Source organism: Laccaria bicolor, genomic scaffold, assembly GCF_000143565.1.
Source record: "Laccaria bicolor S238N-H82 LACBIscaffold_68 genomic scaffold, whole genome shotgun sequence".
Taxonomy (NCBI): Eukaryota; Fungi; Basidiomycota; class Agaricomycetes; order Agaricales; family Hydnangiaceae; genus Laccaria; species Laccaria bicolor.
The window spans coordinates 26,767-47,037 of NW_001889939.1; the positions used below are offsets into that span (position 1 = coordinate 26,767).

General features: G+C 46.0%; 7 protein-coding genes across 7 annotated transcripts; 4 read left to right on the forward strand and 3 right to left on the reverse strand.

Moving 5' to 3' along the window:
* Window positions 1-1,647: 1,647 nt before the first annotated feature.
* LACBIDRAFT_315140 (uncharacterized protein) lies at window positions 1,648-1,980 on the forward strand (the record flags this gene model as incomplete). The annotated part of the gene is made up of 1 exon (XM_001889450.1): window positions 1,648-1,980. The coding sequence occupies one exon, from the start codon at window positions 1,648-1,650 to the stop codon at window positions 1,978-1,980; it is 333 nt and encodes a 110-aa protein (XP_001889485.1).
* A 3,673-nt stretch (window positions 1,981-5,653) lies between these two features.
* LACBIDRAFT_315141 (endoplasmic reticulum Ca-transporting P-type ATPase) lies at window positions 5,654-10,470 on the reverse strand (the record flags this gene model as incomplete). Its single annotated transcript, XM_001889491.1, has 20 exons — window positions 5,654-5,854; window positions 5,910-6,053; window positions 6,110-6,218; window positions 6,270-6,406; window positions 6,459-6,655; window positions 6,712-6,838; window positions 6,886-7,409; window positions 7,463-7,580; window positions 7,632-7,757; window positions 7,811-8,091; window positions 8,142-8,305; window positions 8,356-8,476; window positions 8,527-8,661; window positions 8,717-8,923; window positions 8,975-9,187; window positions 9,240-9,366; window positions 9,414-9,866; window positions 9,918-10,179; window positions 10,227-10,374; window positions 10,452-10,470. The coding sequence occupies 20 exons, from the start codon at window positions 10,468-10,470 to the stop codon at window positions 5,654-5,656; spliced, it is 3,813 nt and encodes a 1,270-aa protein (XP_001889526.1).
* Window positions 10,471-10,546: 76 nt separating this feature from the next.
* LACBIDRAFT_150531 (60S ribosomal protein L38) lies at window positions 10,547-10,890 on the forward strand (the record flags this gene model as incomplete). Its single annotated transcript, XM_001889451.1, has 3 exons — window positions 10,547-10,607; window positions 10,661-10,804; window positions 10,865-10,890. Coding segments are annotated over 3 exons (231 nt in total), but the record flags the coding sequence as incomplete, so codon positions are not given.
* A 167-nt stretch (window positions 10,891-11,057) lies between these two features.
* Window positions 11,058-13,033, reverse strand: LACBIDRAFT_315143 (uncharacterized protein; the record flags this gene model as incomplete). Its single annotated transcript, XM_001889492.1, has 7 exons — window positions 11,058-11,337; window positions 11,390-11,465; window positions 11,519-11,806; window positions 11,854-12,016; window positions 12,063-12,324; window positions 12,380-12,483; window positions 12,536-13,033. The coding sequence occupies 7 exons, from the start codon at window positions 13,031-13,033 to the stop codon at window positions 11,058-11,060; spliced, it is 1,671 nt and encodes a 556-aa protein (XP_001889527.1).
* A 34-nt stretch (window positions 13,034-13,067) lies between these two features.
* On the reverse strand, window positions 13,068-14,170 carry LACBIDRAFT_315144 (uncharacterized protein). The gene is made up of 5 exons (XM_001889493.1): window positions 14,049-14,170; window positions 13,921-13,993; window positions 13,779-13,866; window positions 13,471-13,727; window positions 13,068-13,420 (listed from the first exon to the last, which is right to left on the reverse strand). The coding sequence occupies exons 1-5, from the start codon at window positions 14,109-14,111 to the stop codon at window positions 13,203-13,205; spliced, it is 699 nt and encodes a 232-aa protein (XP_001889528.1). The 5' UTR covers window positions 14,112-14,170; the 3' UTR covers window positions 13,068-13,202.
* Window positions 14,171-14,260: 90 nt separating this feature from the next.
* LACBIDRAFT_175425 (SNARE protein YKT6) lies at window positions 14,261-15,351 on the forward strand. Its single transcript, XM_001889452.1, has 4 exons — window positions 14,261-14,529; window positions 14,583-14,806; window positions 14,861-14,971; window positions 15,023-15,351. The coding sequence occupies exons 1-4, from the start codon at window positions 14,292-14,294 to the stop codon at window positions 15,047-15,049; spliced, it is 600 nt and encodes a 199-aa protein (XP_001889487.1). The 5' UTR covers window positions 14,261-14,291; the 3' UTR covers window positions 15,050-15,351.
* A 240-nt stretch (window positions 15,352-15,591) lies between these two features.
* LACBIDRAFT_315146 (uncharacterized protein) lies at window positions 15,592-20,101 on the forward strand (the record flags this gene model as incomplete). The annotated part of the gene is made up of 23 exons (XM_001889453.1): window positions 15,592-15,762; window positions 15,810-15,872; window positions 15,923-16,004; window positions 16,064-16,623; window positions 16,673-16,891; window positions 16,941-17,105; window positions 17,156-17,235; window positions 17,288-17,456; window positions 17,513-17,546; window positions 17,600-17,643; window positions 17,694-17,741; window positions 17,791-17,929; window positions 17,984-18,372; window positions 18,426-18,701; window positions 18,751-18,836; window positions 18,887-19,007; window positions 19,066-19,363; window positions 19,416-19,534; window positions 19,590-19,675; window positions 19,730-19,757; window positions 19,812-19,891; window positions 19,942-20,032; window positions 20,087-20,101. 23 exons carry the CDS (start codon window positions 15,592-15,594, stop codon window positions 20,099-20,101), a joined length of 3,363 nt encoding a protein of 1,120 aa, XP_001889488.1.
* Between the last annotated feature and the right edge of the window lie 170 nt (window positions 20,102-20,271).

Here is a 20,271-nt window from a genome sequence, read left to right on the forward strand (position 1 = left end):
CAGCATTCCTCAATGGTATTCTCAAAGAAGAGATCTACATGCGCCTTCCTCAAGGTGTTGGTCCTCTCTCTGGGAAAATCGCTTGGCTACTTCGTTCGATCTATGGATTGAAGCAAGCCTCTCGAGTTTGGAACGAACTCCTTGACCATGAGCTCGCAAAGCTCAATTTTTGTTGAATCAATGCCGATTACTGCATCTACATTCTTCAAGAAGGGGACTTCATTGTATTCCTCGCTGTCTATGTTGATGACATGGGATTACTCTGTAATGACCTAGACTTCATGCAGAAGATCAAGGATCGCATCAGCAAGATCTTCAAAATCAAGGATCTTGGTTCTATCAGCCAACTCCTTGGTGTTGCGATTGATTATGATCATGAAGCTGGCATCCTTCAACTTTCCCAATCACGCTACATCCAACAGTCCCTTGAGCGCTATGGTTTCAATGATGGTCGAACTCATCCCACACCCCTCAGCTCTGGAGCCAAGATTAGCAAATCTGACTGCCCCTCGACTCCCTCCGAAGTCGAATTCATGCAGAACTTTCCTTATCAAAGCCTACTCGATACCCTCATGTACAGCATGCTAGGAACTCGTGGAGACATTGCTTTTGCAGTGGGAGCACTCAGCAAAGTTGCTTCCAACCCAGGTAAAACTCATTGGGATGAAGCTGTTCATGTTCTTCACTATCTTGGAGGGACTCATGACTACTGCCTTGTCTTCGATCGCAAGAAGGCTGGTGAGATGACTTCATTCATCCTGGGATATTCCAACTCTGATTGGGCTGGCGATCTCGATACTCGACGATCCACTGGAGGATTTGTCTTTCTTGCATGTGGTGCAGCTATCTGCTGGAGCAGCAAACTCCAGAACACACCTGCACTCTCATCTACTGAGGCAGAGTATATGGCATTCACACGTGCTTCTCAGGAAGTGATCTGGCTTCATCAGCTCCTCGAGCAACTTGGCTTCAAGCAGGACAAGCCCACTTTGCTCCTAGGTGATAACCAAGGAGCTATTGCACTCTCAAAGAATCCCAGCAATCATCCTCACACCAAACACATTCAACTTCGCTATCACTTCATTCACTTTGCTGTCGAAGATGGTCAAATTCTTCTTGATTATGTTCCAACTAAGGATATGGTTGCAGATGGATTAACGAAGGGTCTTACTGGAGAGAAACACATGCAGTTCGTTTCCATGCTCGGTTTGAAACCACGAATGAGTGGGAGTGTTAGAAATTGACATCTAGATACATTCTCGTTTAAACGCGTCTCGGACTTTTCTACTTACATGTCACACCCGTCACGCTCAGTGGTTGTTCTTCTACACAACGCTGAGCTTGTACGTCATTTCGTTCTCTTTCTTTCTTATTAATACTCACTGGTACCTAGACTTGTTATTTCATTAGGTACTAAATACAGTGGTTGTTCTTCTACACAACGCTGAGCTTACTTGTTATTTCATTAACATTTCTGGTCACAATATTGAAGGTGAAAGATTTTTGCCCAATACAATAATATATTTTCCTCCAGAGGCAAAAAAATAAAGGGCCAAAGAACCTATTAGCCTGGATATATACATATGTTTCAAGGCTAATAACTTGTTCAAGGTGGGTGACTGAAGTGTAAACACACTGACTGCAAAGATGGAAATTGGAAGCCCCATGGCTTCTCTCTATCTTCTTGGAAATCCTGACCATTATACCAGCCACAAATTCACTCTTTTCTATTGGAAAATTTATGTAAGGGAGGCATGGAATGCATGGTTAGATACAGAAAATAATACAACAGAGTCATTTAACACTGAACATAAAGATGCACCAGACAAAGCCATTTTGCAGAAGTATGATGGCACATACATAGGAATATCAAGTGTATATGATTATATCTATCGCCCAACTGCTTATGAGCACATGTCTCTATATGACTGGATACATAAAGCCAAAAAAGAGAAGTGTTCAAAAGAAGAACAGCAATAATTTGATGTTCATTATGATAAGGATGAACTTGAATCTAATGCAGAAGATGATGGCACAGACACAGAAGGAGAAGATGAAATTAATTTTCTTGGTGGAGGAGACAGTATAGCTGATGACATCGAAGATGAAGTTGGAGATCAAGATCTCGACCCTGAGGATGAACTAAATGATTACCAAATTATATATGATGAATATGAAAGCCATGAATTCCTTTCAGAGCATCCTCAGTATTGTACTCATAAGGTTACAGTTGTTGATGAGGAAAATGCTCTTGTTCCAAATTTTGTTGGAGGTAGATTACCATGATGTGACCAAGGAGATTGAGAATATTATTGCTCTACAATGCTCACACTTTTCAAACCTTGGCAATGTGGAAAGTATCTTAAATTAGAAAATGAGTCATGGGATGAAGCATTTGTTGGACTTGTGTAAGAGGCCATTGCAAACATGGCAGGAACGAGTCCTCTTTTGCAAGGGTGATAGTAACCCATTTCTGCTTTTTCTGAATTTCTGGATATATTTTTATTACACACTAGTCTGTTTCCCTATTTGAGTGTCACACTGAACTCTAAGCAGAGTTTTCAGCATCATCACCAATTCATCAATAGGAAACAATTCTATATTTTTCTCATTTTTTGCTCATTTTCTGGTTATATGCAGGTAGATAAACATATTTGGAAGTCCATCCTAGATCCTGAAACTTTTATCCAACATCATCACTTGTAATCACTACCATCCCTCAATTTTCTCTGATTTTTCTGCTATTTTATAACTATTTTTGGATAGATTACCATATTTGGATATGTATCCTGGACCCGGAACACAACCACTAGTAAGGACATTTGCTAATTTTCTATGGTTGTGCTGCTATTTTGTGTATTTTTTTGGATATATTACCATATTTGGAAATGCACTTAGGACACTGAAAATACTCTCCAAGATCATCACTAACCTCCACATTTCTGTGATTTGATTACCATTTTCCATTTAGATTAGCAGCTATTACTAATTACTAACAAACTACAAAAGATTATACAAGTTGGACATATACTACAAAGTTCACTGATAGACACAAAGGTCAGACATGGACTACAAAGTTGAATATAGACTATCAACTTTAATAATGGACTACAAAAGGCTAGATGTAAAGCTGTTTCATTGTGTAAGTGTGCATTTGTATTTGTTTATTGCTATTGTTGCTTTATAGTAGAAGCACATATTCAACATGTCCATTGTAAAAAAGACTATGTCATTTGGGGCAAAATTGAATGAGCTCCATACATTTCATTTTCAGGCTATTTATTTGTATTTATCTTCACTTATTGTCATTTCAGAATAATCCTACAGATACAGAGCTCATACTGCAAAAGAAACTGTGTCATTTGGACCAGAATGCAGAATGGGCAGGAATCATGATGTCTCATGAGTGCAAGCCATGACACATGACAACAATGAGGTATGTTGACAAAGCATACCATGGGTCAATAACACTGTGGAAATGTCAAGGAAGCTTGCAAGGACAGAGCTAGCAAACAATTTGAGTAGAGAGAGAGCAGAGGCATCACTATTCATATGCTCAGGGTGCTAAAAGCAAGTGTTAAGCAATGATTTGGTAGATTTGGCTAGGATATGATGAGGAGGAGAGGCATTCAACTGTGGGAAGAAATCATTTTCATGGGAGAAAGTCAAATTTCAGTGTTACCATGCTGAAAAAAGTCTCGAGATCCTGGGTAATAAACAAGTCTCTTTGTAAACTCAGAGGACTCATAAATGAAATATTGTTGACATAGTGCTAAAAACAATGTCAAATATTGACAAATAAGTTGAAATCATTCCAATAGTAATTTTTAGAGGTTATAGGGTGCAAAGAGTGTGTAATTGAGCTATAGCATGTATTTCTGATAATTTTGAAGTGGATGACATGATCTATTTCCTTTTTAAACAATCTTTCCCACAATGTCCAAATGCAGGGGAGGCAGATCTCAGGAGGTAAGTTTTAGATCTCATCTCTCATCTCTTGTCCTCTTGGCATCACAGATTCTGACAATGCACGAAACGTCCCCATCAAATGATTGGGAAATGTTTGTTTGTCATAGAATCTTGAGATTTGTACCAAGGCTGTGCTACTTCAGTCGTAGGTAGTCATCATAGATTCTGATGATGCAAGAAACTTCCCCCCATCAAATGATCAGGAAATGTTCATGTGTCATTGATTCTTGCTCTTCACTCCAAGGCTGTGCAAGTTCAACTTCCCACAGCACCCTCTCTTTGCTGTGTGCTCATTGTCTTTTGCTGCATGCTCTTCATTGTCTTGGCCAGTCCAAACAATTGATACAACATATCTACCACATATTGTCTGTCTCTTTTGCATGCTTGTTGCTGTCTTGGCTAGCCCAAATGATTTGAGTGCCACATGTCTACCACATTCATCTCACAGAGCAATACCCAGCTTCACCATCTCTGTGCACCCATCATCATCTTGGCCAGTCAAAATGCCTCAAGTGCAAAGAACCTACCACATTTGTCTTGCAGAGTAATTCACACATACATCTGGTATAAGTATTCCCAACTCGTCCACTCCAACATCCCCTTCTTTCCTCTCTTGTATCCTAGCATGAACCACCTCACCCTCCTTCCTCCACTCCCCCCTCACAAACACATCCCACTCCTCTTTCACATCAAGCCACTGTTCCTGGACCTATCTAATGTCGCTTCATATCCCGTTCAGCTCCCCCACTGGAGAAGAGTGCATAGATGTTTGCATGAATGGATGGCAGTGTGGCAGTACTGTTGAGAGTACCAGGAGGTGTGTTTGAGGAGGGAGGAGGAACATAGATGTACCTTGTTGCATGGTTGATGAGTTATTTCTTGTTGGCCAGGTGCAAATTATCAAGCACAGTTATAAAATGTGCCTTCTTGATGCTTCAATTGAGGCTAATGCTCACCCAGAATGTAGATATATTAGTATCGAGATGCTAGAGTACATAATCCCCCCTATGGAGGCAAATTACCATTTTTTTCACCAGTTCGGCAGTTTGAACTGAGAATTGAATGGAACTGAACAGGAAAGAATGGTTCTTACCAGTTCAGTCCTGTTAAGTTCTCAGTTCTGCCAGGAGGCTGTCAGTCCAATTCTCAGTTCTCAAAAAATGCCAAAGAACTGAACTGGACTGAACTTTGGCAACACTACCCACAAGACCCACTACTAAAGTAGCGGGAATGAACAAATCAGCCACATATGATAGCCCATTTTAATGGGCATATTTTGACTAGGAATCCCATGATATATGTATTTTGGAGCTTACTTGAATTGAATTTCAAATGTGCACAATAGGCATATGGGAAGAATATGGGAGAGCATTAATCCCTCCAATCAACATATGCTTACTCATGTGCCCATTGGCCACATAGCCAGTTCTCCCCTGTATCAAGTGAGATGTTGTGTCACAGCAGGAAATAAAAATCTTGATGCTCACGGAATCAACCAGCTGTAAATGGTTTTCATTGGGGCTCATTATCTAGTGCAGGGGACATCTTTTCACAGCTGTGCATATCATAAATGTTGCACAGCAGAAGGCCAGCGAGCACAGTTGTCAAGAAAATTTGCCCAGTCCCAAATCCATTACACTGTAGTTCATTATAATCTAGAACAGTATGTATGTACCTTAATAACCTAAAGTGTCTTCAACTTTTCACCTATCTCTGCATCCTTCTGCCTGAAGTCTTCCTCTGCTCTACGACGCTCCCTACGATCTCGCCCCCGGGTAACCATTGCTTTAGGTTCAAGGTCAGCAAAGATGTGCTTGCAGACAACCTCGATAATCCAACAGCCTATGAAATCAACGATCATGGTCACAGTCAATCGGAGCTTGAACTAACGAGGTTGTTGGTTATCTGTTTACGACAAGAATCGGAGTCGAAAGACTGACCGAGTCTTTCATTTCAACTATCTGGAGCCATCTATTCAACTCGGGCATAAAGTCAGTTGCTCCCGAGAAAGCGACGGCACTAGCCGCCACAAGCCCCCACCACAGCGCACGGTTTTCGCGAATTCCTTCACGGAAAGGTCGTCCCTAACAGAAAAACAACTGTGTTACACACTTGAATCACAAAATTGCGGCCAACAAACCTGGAAGTTGATGGTGAATGTCGAGACTTGTTGAGACAAACCAAGCAGGTAAATTGCAGTGTTAAGAAGACTGGGCTCGAATTTCGCTTCGAGGTCAATGGGACCCATCCTTGACGTTGACGTGAGCGGTACATATCTGGAAAGGCACCGGTTGACTTACTGCTCATACGAATGAGATAGGTTTGTGATGTAAACCAACGTCGCGATGTGCAACGCAAATTGCAAAAGAACCGATAGCAGGACGTAAAAGTTGAAGATGTTGCCCAAAGGACGTTCGCGCGATAGTTTCTCGACAGGCTAACGCACCCTCACTTGACAATTGATAAATGGAGAAAACTGCCTCACATACCTTGGCTCGGGATATACACAGGAAACAGACTGACATTAACATGCCAGTGATAGTTACTTGATAGTCGCCAAACTTGATTCCGTCAAGGTACTGCACGCTAAGACTATATGCCGTGATGAGACAGTTCAAAGCCAAAATTTTGTACATCTGAATGGTTGCGACGAGCGTGCAGCGTCCTTGCCGAATGATATGCGTGACTAGAAAGCAGTCAACAAAAGGCTCGTCGGTATGATGAAACGGAAATGATACGTACTGGCCGATACATGGGATAACTTAGAGGTGAAGGGTGCGGCACAAGAGGCATCCCCAAGTTTAATTTTTGGGACATCTTCCTCGCCTTCCATCTCTGCCATTTTTTCCGTTATTGAGTTCAAGTCAAACTAATTGCAGTTTAGATATGCAGGAAGAATTGTTTAAAAAAACGAACCTTTTCCATTGGGTTCCTCTGACGCGCAACCTGCAAGTCTGCTGCCACCCGCTGCTGAGCTTGAACGGCGTCTGGCAGAAGATGGGCAATGGCAGGGGGAACTGGCGGCGGCACCTGTCCGAAGCGAGCAGAGATCTTCAGCTGACTCTCGTATACCTTCTTGATACGTTCTAGTCTTTGACGCTCCGCAATTTTCTGTAGATCTTCTGGTGTACCGTCTAAAAGTGCAACACCTATATGAGCCTGCTTCAGAGCCCCGACATCATTGGTTCCATCGCCAGCCATAAGGGTAATGTAGCCAAGGGTTTTCAAGGTAGTCAAAATGTGCTCCTTTTGCGACGGCGAAACACGAGCGTAAACCCAGGTATTTTGGACAAGGTCGTTCCAACTCGGTTTTGATACAAATTGTTTCATAGCAGCGCCTGTAACGCAGATGTCGTACTGATCGAATACTGACAGATCGAAGGGTTCCGATGGATCAACAGGGATGATTTTAGACTCATCCACAGTCCTAAAGACCAAATCTATAGAGCGCTTTAGCACGATAGACCACATCATTTGAAGAAGAAAGACCAACCTCCGTCATGTCTCGGATTTTCAGCAAGGTCGAGAATCATAGCTTCACGGTCGACTATCTCGACATCTCGAGCCACATGAACTGCCGTAAGCGGATTATCCCCCGTAATCATGATACACTGATGTCACCCGTCAGTTACGCGAAATGGCACGGAATCGGTGACATTCACCCTATGAGATGAGTCCGCAAGCATTTTGAGAGTCTCAACAGCATCAATCTTGAGAGGACAATGGAAGACAAGGAAACCCGCGAAAACAAGTTTGCTTTCGACTTGGTCTCTTGGAAGTTTGTTGATCTTGAAAATTTTACATCGATCGTATGCAACTGATTGAGAAGAGGCGTACATACCTTATCAGCATTCATAGGCTCCATATCCTTCATACCCAGAGCCAGAACACGACTTCCTTTCCTCGTAAACCACTTGTAGGTCTGGTCGTAGTTCTCGGGAACAACGTCCAGCATTCCTTTGATCGTTTCTGGTGCACCTTTGACTGCCGCAATAATTTTGCCATTGGGAAGGCTGGACAACGTTGACATGCGCTTGAGAGCCGAAGAAAATTGGAAACGACGTCTAATAGTCAAATGCGTTCTGTGTGGGGCCACGTTACTTGACGGAGAAATAACGTTGCCTAAAGTGGCCGTGAGCATGAACAAGTTGATCAACCGTATGAGCACGGACCTTTGCCCAAAGTCCATTCCAGAGAGTCAAGTGTGGTCTTCTCCATCGGATCTCCGACAACTGTCCCGTCATCGAGCTGAACAAGGGCATGGGCAGCGGCCAGGCAGAGAGTCGTCTCGCGGGATGTCTCCTTCACACCCACTAATTTCCGTGGGTCAACAACACTGAGTTGGTCGTAAACAACGAGAAAACGATGAAGATCAATGCAACGCACTTCACGCCAGCCACACCTTCAAGCACCAAATTCTCGGCGGTGATAGTTCCCGTCTTATCGAAACAGCAGACGTCGACACGACCGGCAAATGGGATTCGGAAGGGTTCCGTACAAAAGATCGCTGAAACAGAAAGTCAGAAAGGAACGACCCTGCAACAGAGCAGGACTGACCAAACTTGGACAGCGCAACGAGTGAAGTATTAACGGCGAGCGAGAGTTCCATGGGAAGTTCGGGAGGGACAACGCTCGTGACAATGAGGATGCAGTCTAACAAAAGCTTCGACTTCTTCAAATCTCTTTCGATACCTAACGAACAAAAGTCGTGACAAGCAGAACGTAGAATAACAACTGTTCGGCAAACCTTTAACCCAGACATACCAACTTGCAGCAATAGCAAAGATTAAGAGGAAACCGATGAAAAGGAAAGATTCCGTGTTGTTCGCCGAAACCCGCTCAGTTGAAAAAATCATGGTTCGAACAAGTTGGCCCTGCGCCGTCCCGAAGCCCGTACGCACAACGACACCGAGACAACCGCCATCAGGCGTTTTCACTGGAGATGGTATCTCACCTGCACGGCGCGAATTTAGTGGGAGCAACGAGAAAATCAACTAACACATACTTGACTGGGTTGCCTGTAAGATCTTCGTGCCACTGAAAAGAACGGCATTTTTGTGTGCTCCATCAACGTCAAGATTCTCAGAAGCCTCCAAAAGCTGTATGGATTCCTTCAACAGAGGTGTGGATTCACCGGAAAGCATCGCTTCATTGACGATACAGGTCCCACTTATCAAAAGTATGTCGGCGGGGACCGTGGTTTCAGTTTGGACCCGGGCTAGAAGGTTTTAGAGACGCTGCACCGATGCATAGATAGTTGAGCAACATACCGACGGAAACGAGGTCACCTGGAAGAAGCTTGTCAGTCTGCACCTCAACCCAACTCTCGTCGCGGTAACACTTGATCGGGTATGGGGCCACTGACATCGTCCGGAATTCGGTCAAGGTTCTGACGCGCTGAGAAGATATTAGACACTATTCCTGCAAGGCACAGTCTAACTTACCTGCCACACGACTGTGCACTCAAAGACGATAAGCATGAAGAGAGTGAATAGGCTGTAGTACCAGTATTCGTCCAAGCACCATAGAGCAACACAGAATATTTGAAAGACAAAGAAGGGTGCCGTAGCGTGCTCTCCAAAAAGTTCGGTAAACGATGGAATTGGGATGTCGAACTCGTTGTTTCCATAAAGGTCGTAGAGATTCGGCAAGTCACCGGACGCCAGAGAATCAGGCTTCAGGAACGTATTCAGAGGCGGCCTTCCAGAGGATGGATAAGGAAGACGGGCAAAGGTTAAGGGATGTGTGGAAGAGACTGTGTATGTGTCGCGTTGGTAATTGAATGTGTAAGACGTCACGTCTTTCGCGTTCTTCTTGAGAAGGGGAACAATTTCGCCTTGGCCGCGATGAAGGTGAGGAACAATTCGAATACGATCGGCTTCAGCAATGGAATGGGCCTACAACTAAGAATCAGAGGAAGAAGATAGTGAGGAGGAATCTTGGCGCACCTTCTTAGTTGTTATCCATGCGCGTGCGCCAGAATGCCATTTGGTGATCAAGAAACTCAAGGCATGGCCAGCACCGAGGGAAACACAGGCCAAGAAAGTCCACTCCTCGCTCACCAGCCATTGGTCATACTTGACGTAGTACGCGTAGGCCAGTAGGGGGTAGAGTGATATGAACGGGATGCCGTATATGTGGGTGTACCATGGAATGGCAACATGCAAGCTTGCCCGCGCGATCTCTGAAGAGTCAACAGAGACAGATGTCCTAAGAAATATATATGTCAGAGACGGTAAGTGGGTCGTTTAACAAACTCACATAATGGAACCAAATGATTATTGCAAAACCTGGAGCGCCCAGAGAGTTGCAGCGTCCAGAGGGATGGACGCTGTTGCAGACGTGAAGAGACTTGAACTCGAAGAGATGAAAAGCCTCGGCAGTCACGTACGTGGCACACGTGATCTTATCTTACGTCAGCCCTATCCTCGGCAAAGACCGAAGAGCTTGCACACCCCGACCAAAAATAAGGTTCAAGCCACCTCTGTAAACGACTTGCATCACCCTCAAGATTTTCGACGATGGCGAGTGCAATGTCCTCGCTGTTCATCTTCATTGCATATTAACATCCAACTAGCCTAAAGAAATCCGCGACATCAAGCAATTCATCAAAATCACCCAGAGGAAGGATGCTTCCCGTGCGTCCATCTCCGTGCATCATTCACACCTCAGCTCATCACAACTTGTACAGAGGCCCGCATAAAGAAGATCGCGGCAAAGGTTGCAGGCGGGAAGGTGCAGACCAAGTTCAAGATCAGGTGTTCGCGGTATCTCTACACATTATCGATAGACGACCCAGAAAAGGCTGAGAAGCTCAAGCAAAGCTTGCCTCCCGGTGCGCAACTTATTCCTCGCATCCGAATCCATAGCTCATCGTTTGTTACCTGCTTGATAGGTCTCACTGTCGTGGAAGTTGACAAGACAACCAAAAAGAAGTAAACAACTCACTCCCTTGAGTTCTGGGTGTTTTTTGGTGGACGCATTGGCGGCGTATGCAGACCTATGGCAATCTTTCACACTTATGCATGTACCATCTCCATGCCATATATATCATGATCGGTCTCCACTCCAGAGCTTCTCAATCCTTGTCAGAAACCATTCAATATCGCAAGTAACACGCAAATGACAAGAAGGGCCATAGTCCACAATGGAATGTGCTTCTCCATCCGTTCCTTAGTTCTTCGACGATTCCTCCCAATATTCACTTGTCTATTTGAAATTTCTAGGCCTTCTATATCAAACAAGAAATGGTCGTCGTCGACACCCATCGTCATGTCCAACAGCGAAGTCAGCAATTTTGATCCGTCGAGGTGTTGTATAGGCAGTAAATTGAACAAGTACAGCGAAAGGGTTGCCATTGAGAGATAACTAGCAACAGAAGTCAACCACGAGAAGAAACGGCAAAATAATATCAACCTACTTCCAGAATGTTTCCCATATCCACGGCATTGAACGCGGTAGAACGCGGAAACGAGGAATCCAGGTCCCAACAGTCACTGCAGGTAGACGTTGATGAACCAGAAGCAAGTATAGCACTCGGACAACTAACCTTCAGCCCAAACCTCGCTTCTAGGGCCACTCCACAGGACAACAGCCTCTTCTTTCGAAGGATAAACCACAGTGAGTCGTAAAAGCTGAGTTTCCGGACCTGCTTCAACACAGACCATCCCAGAACCACACTCCCGAGTACATCGCGTAGTCTCATTTCGTCCTGTGAGAATTGGAATGGGATCCAGGCATCCCTGCACGTCCTTCGAAAATCTGGCACCAGTGAAGCACGACAGAAGGGAAGTGCTCATGGAACCGACTGAAGGAGAACAGCAAGCGTCTGTCCCCTCTAAATGTGCCATGTCAGTAGATGTAAGATAAATTATCCATTCCCACCTAATAATTTTCCATCAATACACCATCCTAAAGTCGGCCTAATTTCAGGCGATGTCAAGTACGTTGTCCAGATATCTTGGGACAAATTCGAAGTTCCAAGGTTAGTGTCATCCAGCTTCGTGATGATCGCCCCCGGCAATAAATGGCCGTATAGTGGTGATCCCTGAGAAATTTTCAGAAAGACTCCTCACAGGTACCTAGTAACTCACGGCATCAACGTCCAGAACCACGTTCCCTGCATCTCCCACATTATCGTAGCCCATTACTGACCACGCTAGGCTTCCCGCCCCCACCCGACCGAGCAGAACCAGAATACACCAGAAAACAAGATTGTGGAAAGGCCCGGCAGCGATGATTCTTGTTCGCGCTCGAGGCGAAAGAACTTGCAGACCTTCCGAGGGAAAGGTGACAAATGCGGCGGGTATACAGACGATAAACGATACTCCAGCCGCGACTGCGGGAAGGGACTCTCTTTTTATAATCAATAGTTGTAAAAATGGGGGTAGGGTTCCAATGGAATACTCACAGAGCCGCTGCAATTGCATGACCTAGTTCATGAATGACTTGAGAGAGAAAGATGGCGAGAAGAATGAGAGGTAAATGGTCCAGCGGAACCGTTACGCCTGGTATCTACATGTAAATCAGATAGGTCAAAATGAGATCGGTAGATGAAACAACGTACGATGGGGGTTATGACAGGGTATGAGGAACTTGTCTGTTGCAATTTTGTATTCCCTTCCGACAGACCTCTCCTCGACAAGATATGGGGCTCCAAAGACGCGTTATCGACGGAGGATGCAAGGAATTTCCGCGCAACTGACCATACCGAGCAGCCAGTCATCCAAGCAAGCGCAGCTAACGCACCGCACATGCCCAGTACGCCCATCACACCCCCAAGATCATAGAACAACCTGGAAAGGGTGGTAAGGCGAGGGTATCGTTTACCCGTGAATTTGTCGGCGAGAAGATCATGATATGCATTGAATGCGGACGTCGTTATTCGCAGATGGAGTGCGGATACGGTTACTTTGCAGTGCGTCATGTTCCAGAAAGCAGCCCGTCGTCGCATTGCACCAGGATATGACGGAAGGAGCGGCCTTGACCGCTTCGAAACATGGTTGAAACCATGAATGAGCAACCAGACGAGGGCCAGAAAGAAGACGAAACTCGTGAACGACATCAAGCGTCATGTCCAGAAGCAAGGTCCTCACTCAAAAAATTCAATGATGCCAATTCCAAATTGTGCTTTATCATTATAACTATGGTACGTAGCCTCTCAACTACGCATACTACCTGCTCCAGGCAGGAAGGATCATTACCAACGAGTTCTGTGCATATTAGGACAAGTTCTACGCCATGTTGCCCGCGTCTTGACCGCGAGACACGCCATACGCTTGTCTTGGCTGCGTGAACGCATACCCCATCTCTGGCCTGGGTTCACGGAAGTGGAGATAATCAGGTGCTGATATCATCTGAGGGTTGCTGATTTGGGGCATAACAGGAATACGCTTTGCATCCTCTTCTTCATCAAGTTGCTCGATGTACCGCTCGACAATGAAGTATGCATCTGAAAAAATTGAAAGTGAGCTTGGGAATGTTGAGAGGAATGCAACTTACAAAGCTCAACCAGCCACGAAATAATGTAGATGGCTACAGCGACGCCCTTGACGATCGCGATTCCATTATTGCAGACTTGGCGCGTGGTGTCGTCCGTTGCACCATTGAGACACTTGGTGATTGCGTCGGCCGAGTTCTCATGGAACATGGTGTACAAGTTGAAGACACCAGCTGCAATGCTGAAGGCGAGATGAATGGCAACCCCGACCCCAAAAGTCATAACTAGTCCCTTTGACTTGACTAGCGAGCCGATGAAGCTGTGGAGTCGTTAAAATTCCGCCTCAAATAGGTAAACGATTCCGACAAACCCAAGAGCACCAAGAACCCCCAGGAAGGTGAAGACGCCGCAGTGGACGTACAGAGCAATTTCATCATTCCGTTCAAGAGGATGTTGGGCTGTAGTACAACTTGATTAGCTCGAGCTTTGATTGAAGTGAACTTGTAACATACACAATTGTGATACTTGAATCCACCCAATCGCAGCAATGAAGGAGCCACCCAGCATGGCAATGAGCGACAGAACCTTTGAAATTGGCGCGCGTCAGATGACGGCAAGACAGGGGGAAACGAGAACTTACAAAGACTCCCAATCTGACCGGCAGAAAGCAACAGAACTTGCGGGAACGAACGTACATCGACATCGATGAACAGAGGTTTACTGAGCTTTTGCAGTAGGGAGTGTGTCGGGCGCAGCCACGATGGGGCCATCATTTCGATGTAGCTGATGTTATATACGTTTTGTCGAGGCGGTGCACGTTGACAAGTCACAAAACATCTCACAACAGCAGCCATCTCAACTCATCACGACCTGTAACGACAACATGAAGATCTTTTCAATTTCAGTGGTTCTGGCGCCTCCTTCCAATTCATGTGTTGTTCTAAGTACCGCTAGCGATCTCTCCTCCTTCTCGTTTTACCAGAGGGGTTCCGTTGGAGAGTTTATGACCTTCCTGTCAAAGACTGTGGCGGAAAGAACTCCCCAAGGTCAGCGTCAGAGCGTGCAAGAGAACAACTATACTGCTCATGTCTACAACCGAGGAGGGGCAGAACAATTAGCTGGTCAGCTACGTCCACGTTTGACGCAACCTCACGGAGCTAAACGATGCCCACAGCTGTTCTCATTGCAGACCAAGAGTACCCTGTCCGCCCAGCCTTTTCACTTCTAACCAAGATCCTCGATGACTTTACCGTCAAAGTGCCGCAATCATCTTTCGATAACCCCGCATCCATTTCATTTCCCGAAATCACCACCTACCTCCAGAAGTACCAAGATCCTCGTCAAGCAGACACTATAATGAGAGTGCAGCAAGAATTGGACGAGACTAAAATTGTTTTGGTGTGTTTCATATGCTTCCGGACTTGTCGCAGGGATATACTCACGCCTTGCCAGCATAAAACAATTGAATCTGTCCTTCAACGCGGGGAGAAGCTCGACAATCTCGTGGAGCGGTCTAATGCTCTTTCGGTTCAAAGTAAAATGTTTTACAAGACCGCCAAGAAGGTGAGCCGAGTACAAGACTGTCACTATGATGTGCATCTTATCATTTCACAGCAAAATTCGTGTTGCATTATCATGTAACGCCGTACGTATTCACAGCCTCAACCGCCACAATGGCATTGCGCGCACACGCCCACTGCTGCCCATAACTCGCAGATAAACGTTGTTCTTTATTCACATCGTGTCATACCCTCTTCATGGACATATTTTAACTTTGGGCGGTGTTTGTAAGCGCTGAGAGCGGTTTGGTATCATGAGGCAATAGATTGGAGATACTCCGGTGACTGACTGTTATCAAAGTTCTCCGTGTGTCATTTCCGTGTCAACGCTCGTACGCTTTTAGTATGGCTGTTTTTGAACAACCGGCGTCAGGCCATCCCCGACAGTTGTGCACTGTCTCCATACATTAACTGCCGTGATTGATTGATATGTACATCATGCGCGCCGAGGTACCAGGACCAAGAACGAGGACCAGCCCCTCCAGGCCAAGCGCCCTTCCTACCACCTCGTGTACTTATAAGAACCATGGCAGGAACAAAAACCCACATTCCGTTCCTGTTCCCCTTTAAATAAATAACTTCTGGCAGCTTCTGGCTCTTCAATTTCGAACATCACACCCCACAATGTCCCTTCGGTATATTCGTGACCGGATCGTCAAGCGCGTTGACTTCATCGCCGAAAGTCGCGCTCCCCTCGACACTGATGGCGCGCATCCGCAAAGCCACGTTTTTGAAAAGACGGTGACAGAGATACACGAACTCCTCGTCAAACCCGCTTTTCAAGTTTCAGATCTAGTGAGCCGTTAGCTTCTAGTCATTAACATTCGTCTAACGTTCGTCAGGGCGCGTACTGGGATGCGATTCAAAATCTGAGCACTGTTGGCCTCAACGACCGGGACTTGCTGGTGTGTAACCCATGCTCCTCGTCGATGAAAAAATTCTCACCATTGAGCAGCTTGAAAAAGTTCTCGTGTTGATGTCGAGACTTCAACACACCAAAATATCGCTGAAGGTCCAACAGTTCGTCATAAACCTCCGTAAGCAGCGGCCTTCCTCTTTCGTCGGAGCGGAAGCTAATCTCTGATCGACTTGACAGTTTACAAGGATCTGCCCCACCCACCAAGCGGCTATTTGGGCCTTTCTCCGTCATCTACCCTTTGCCATCACCACAAGACATTAGAAGACGCCTCCACACATGCCCTTGTGAAATATGCTTATCGCGCTGCTGATGGATCAAACTACAATCCCCTCTTCCCCACACTCGGCAAAGCAGGGTCACCTTACGCCCGTTCCGTACCCTCCGCAAACATCGTGCCGAGTTCCGCCCTCCCTGATCCTGAACTGGTCTTCGATACCCTCCTTCGACGCCAAAAGTTCGTCCCACACCCCGGAGGCATTTCTTCCCTATTCTTCGCGTTCGCGGATCTGGTGATCCACAGCATCTTCAACACCAACCACTTCGACTGGTCGATCAACGACGCAAGCAGTTACCTCGATCTTAGCGTACTCTACGGTAGCTCCGAGTCGCAAGTCAATTCAGTCAGGAGGAGAGATGGAACTGGAAAATTGTTCGATGATGTTTTCGCGGATAGTCGTTTGCTATTCATGCCCCCAGCAAGCTGTGCGCTGTTGGTTTTGCTCAACAGGAATCATAATGTCTGTTCATCTTTGTTTCCACTGTTTATCTTCGCTGACGTTCTCCAAGTACATTGCGGAGAAAATCTTGAATATCAATGAAAACGGCAATCTCAGCTCGCCGCCTCCCGAAGACGAAAAGTTACGGCTGGCGCAAGATGACGAAATCTTTCATCGAGCCCGCCTCGTAAATTGTGGATATTTCATGCATATCATTCTCGGAGATTATGTAGGCGCAATCTTGGGGCTCGTCCGTGATGAATCCGACTGGCGTCTCGATCCCCTCATGGTAAGTCCACCGATATATCGTGTGCAACTTGCGCTAACCACTCCCCTAGACGATGCGTGAAATCAGTCACGAATTTGTCCCACAGGGTGAAGGCAACGTGGTTTCCATAGAGTTCAACCTCCTCTATAGGTGGCATGCAACGCTGTCTGCACAGGACGAGAAATGGACGGAAGGAGAGTTCAACAAGCTCTTCAAGGGCAAAAATCCCAACGACGTAGGTCTTTTGTTTATTTTGATCAGTGAGTGTCAATAACATTATTCTAGGTTACCATTGAAGATTTCAAAAACGCGGCCCATGAATTTATGTTACCCCCGAAGGACCCCAGAGTCTGGACTTTCAAAGAGTATGTAACTTGCCCGTTGATCTTCAGCTTCTTTCAACAATTTTTATTTCAGTTTGAAGCGGGATGACAAGGGCCGTTTCAACGATGCCGACCTTGCACAGATTTTGCAAGATGCTACAGAATGGCGCGCAGGAGCATATGGAGCGCGAGGAACTCCTGAAGTTCTCAGAGTGATTGAGATTATGGGGATGAAACAGGCGAGGTCTTGGGGAACTTGTTCGGTATGTTGTGTTTATGAAGTTGTTGAGAGAAAGCTGACGTTGCTATCTCGTTCTAGCTTAACGAGTTCAGGAAGTTTTTGGGGCTCAGGCGTCAGTCTGCTCCTCGTTCTTGGTATCTCTCCAAGCTGACTTGCCAATTTCAGCATACGAGACATTTGCAGAGTGGAATCCAGATCGTGAAATCCATGTAGGAGTGGTTTCTTCTCAGCTCCTCGCCGCATCTAACGTTGTTATCAGACCGCAGCGGCTGCATTGTACAGAGACATTGACAACTTGGAGCTCCACGTTAGTATCGTCGATTTTCCTTGCCATATCACTCAACTCTCTATTCTAGGTCGGTCTGCAAGCAGAGCAAACTAAAAAGCCCGGGCCAGGAGCTGGCTTGTGCCCTGGTTACACCATCTCACGCTCCATTCTTGCTGATGCAGTTTGCCTCACTCGAGGAGATCGTTTCTTGACTGTGGACTTCAATCGTACGTTTCTCCCCCTTTTCAATACCAGTTTGATGTTGACCCTTGTTCGTGAAGCCTTCAATCTTACCTCTTGGGGATATCAAGACTGTCAATACGACAAGAAAGACGGTTCATACGGCGGTTTACTTACGAAGTTGCTTTTCCGCACATTGCCGGAGCACTACCAACGGGGATCAGCATACGCCCACTTCCCTTTCTTGGACCCCGTATTCATGAGAGAAGAAAACTTGGCGAAGACAAACCCATCTCTAGTCGACAAGTACATCTGGACTCGGCCGCGCCAGGATTCACCCACCGTTCCTTTCGACACTCTTGAGAGTGTCAAGAAAGTTCTAAAGGACCCTCACTTTGTGTCTGCCTACGACCATCGACTTTATAACGTAGTGAAACCTTTCCTGCCAAAGAAACGCCCATCAGCATTCACGACCGTGTCGAAGAGATTGGTACGACATCTACCCGTTGCCCATGACCATTTTGATTATGTATTTATTATCAGAGCATTATCAAGAAGTCGACTCCGACGACAGCGGTCACGCCTACGAAAGAAAACGAGGTTCCAGAAGCCATAAGGCATCTTCATGAAGGGGTCTCACAAGTCTCCAGCCTGATTCATGGAGAATCTACGGCCGACTGGGTGGCTTTCTTCAGCAAAGCGACCGAAGATTTAATCAAGGCAAAGGCGTTTGAACCCGTGTCGAAAGGCGTGAAATACGTAGATATCGTCAAGGACGTTATCAACATTTTGCCGATCCATTGGATATCACATAGCATTGTTCGTTCCGTTACCATCTTCTAGCTCGATCTCATCGGCATCTGTTCAGGCTGGCCTACCCCTGAAGACGAGCGCGAATCCCGGCGGTGTGTGGTACGAGCAGGACACTTACCACAAGTTCGCGGTCATAGCGAGGTTTGTTTCAATTCTCTGCTTCGTCTTGAGTCTCAATGAACAACCTTTAGCTATGTTTACCTTAATTTCGACCCGGTCAACGATTGGCATCTACGAGAATCCTCTCAGCGGTATTCTGCTGAGATCCTTGACATTATTCATGCCCACATCGAAAAGCTCACCGGTATCCAGGTCGGTTCATCGCAATTAACCCTCCGCTCAGCGCTGACTGAGACTCCCGATGTACTAGCTCTCGATTCCGGACGCCTTGAATCACCTTAGTATTGGTGCTTCAAACAAGAGCCACGATTTCTTAAAGAAAGTCATTGACGCAAATGGGAAGAATAATACCCGGCATGAGTTGGCAGCACAAGTTTTCTCGGCTACCATTCCCACTGCACCCCTCTATTCTCAAGCGATCGCAAAGGTTGTCGACTTTTATCTCGCCAGGGAGCAAGCAGTGGCGCGACAAGAAATCGTAAACCTGGCAAATTCCAAAGATAAAGACGCCCCCTCCAAAATCCTGGCATATGTCCGTGAAGCATTGCGTCAGAGGTTCCCCTGCCATACGCAAGTTTTTGAGACTGACCTTTCCTCTAGGATTAAACCCTACTGTGGCAGGTGTTTACCGTACAGCCGCTCAGGATGTCCTTGTTGGCTCAAAGCGAGTTAATGCCACCGAGCACGCCTTTGCCAGCATCGTGAAGGCGAATTTAGACGTATGCGACATTTTTTCTGACAGGTTGATTGTCTCGACTGACCGAGTCGTTTTAGCCCGAAGTTTTCGGTCCCCACCCATCTGTGGCTAGTTACTCTCGGCCAGCCGACAAGGCAGGCATAACGACTATTGGGGACTTTGGGTAAATTTTTAAAATTAACTAAATGATAACCCTCAACTCAACCATACGTACCAGATTGCTGTCGCCCGTCTTTTTTGACGCTGTAAGTCCACACTTCCGTTTATTTCCTTTCATCTGGCTTACTATGCACATTCAGACCGCTCCAGTGATTCTTGGAAAAATCCTATCATTAAAGAACTTGAAACCAGCACCTGGAAAATCTGGTACCCTCCTCAGGTAAGAACAAATTGGTAAATCGTGACTGCTTTCCTTACTGTCGACTTCAGCTTCAAAGAAAATTGGAACGGTACCCCGAGCACGCAGTACATCAACACCGAGGGAATCGTTGGACCATTCCCGGACTCTCTGCTTGTTCAAGTGAGCTAGCATTCATTGACTCCGATCCACAAGCATTGACTATAATCTCTCCAGTTCACACCAGCTTGATATTTTCTGTGTTACTACTATGATGTATATTACTTTTAACGATAATGAAATGGACAGGAATATCCTAATTTGTCGATGTTGGTTGAAACTGCTTGCGTCACGAGGCCAGGCGAAGTTGACGCGTCTGAACAAGACAAACAGTTCACGACCTGACATTCCACCTCTCCAAC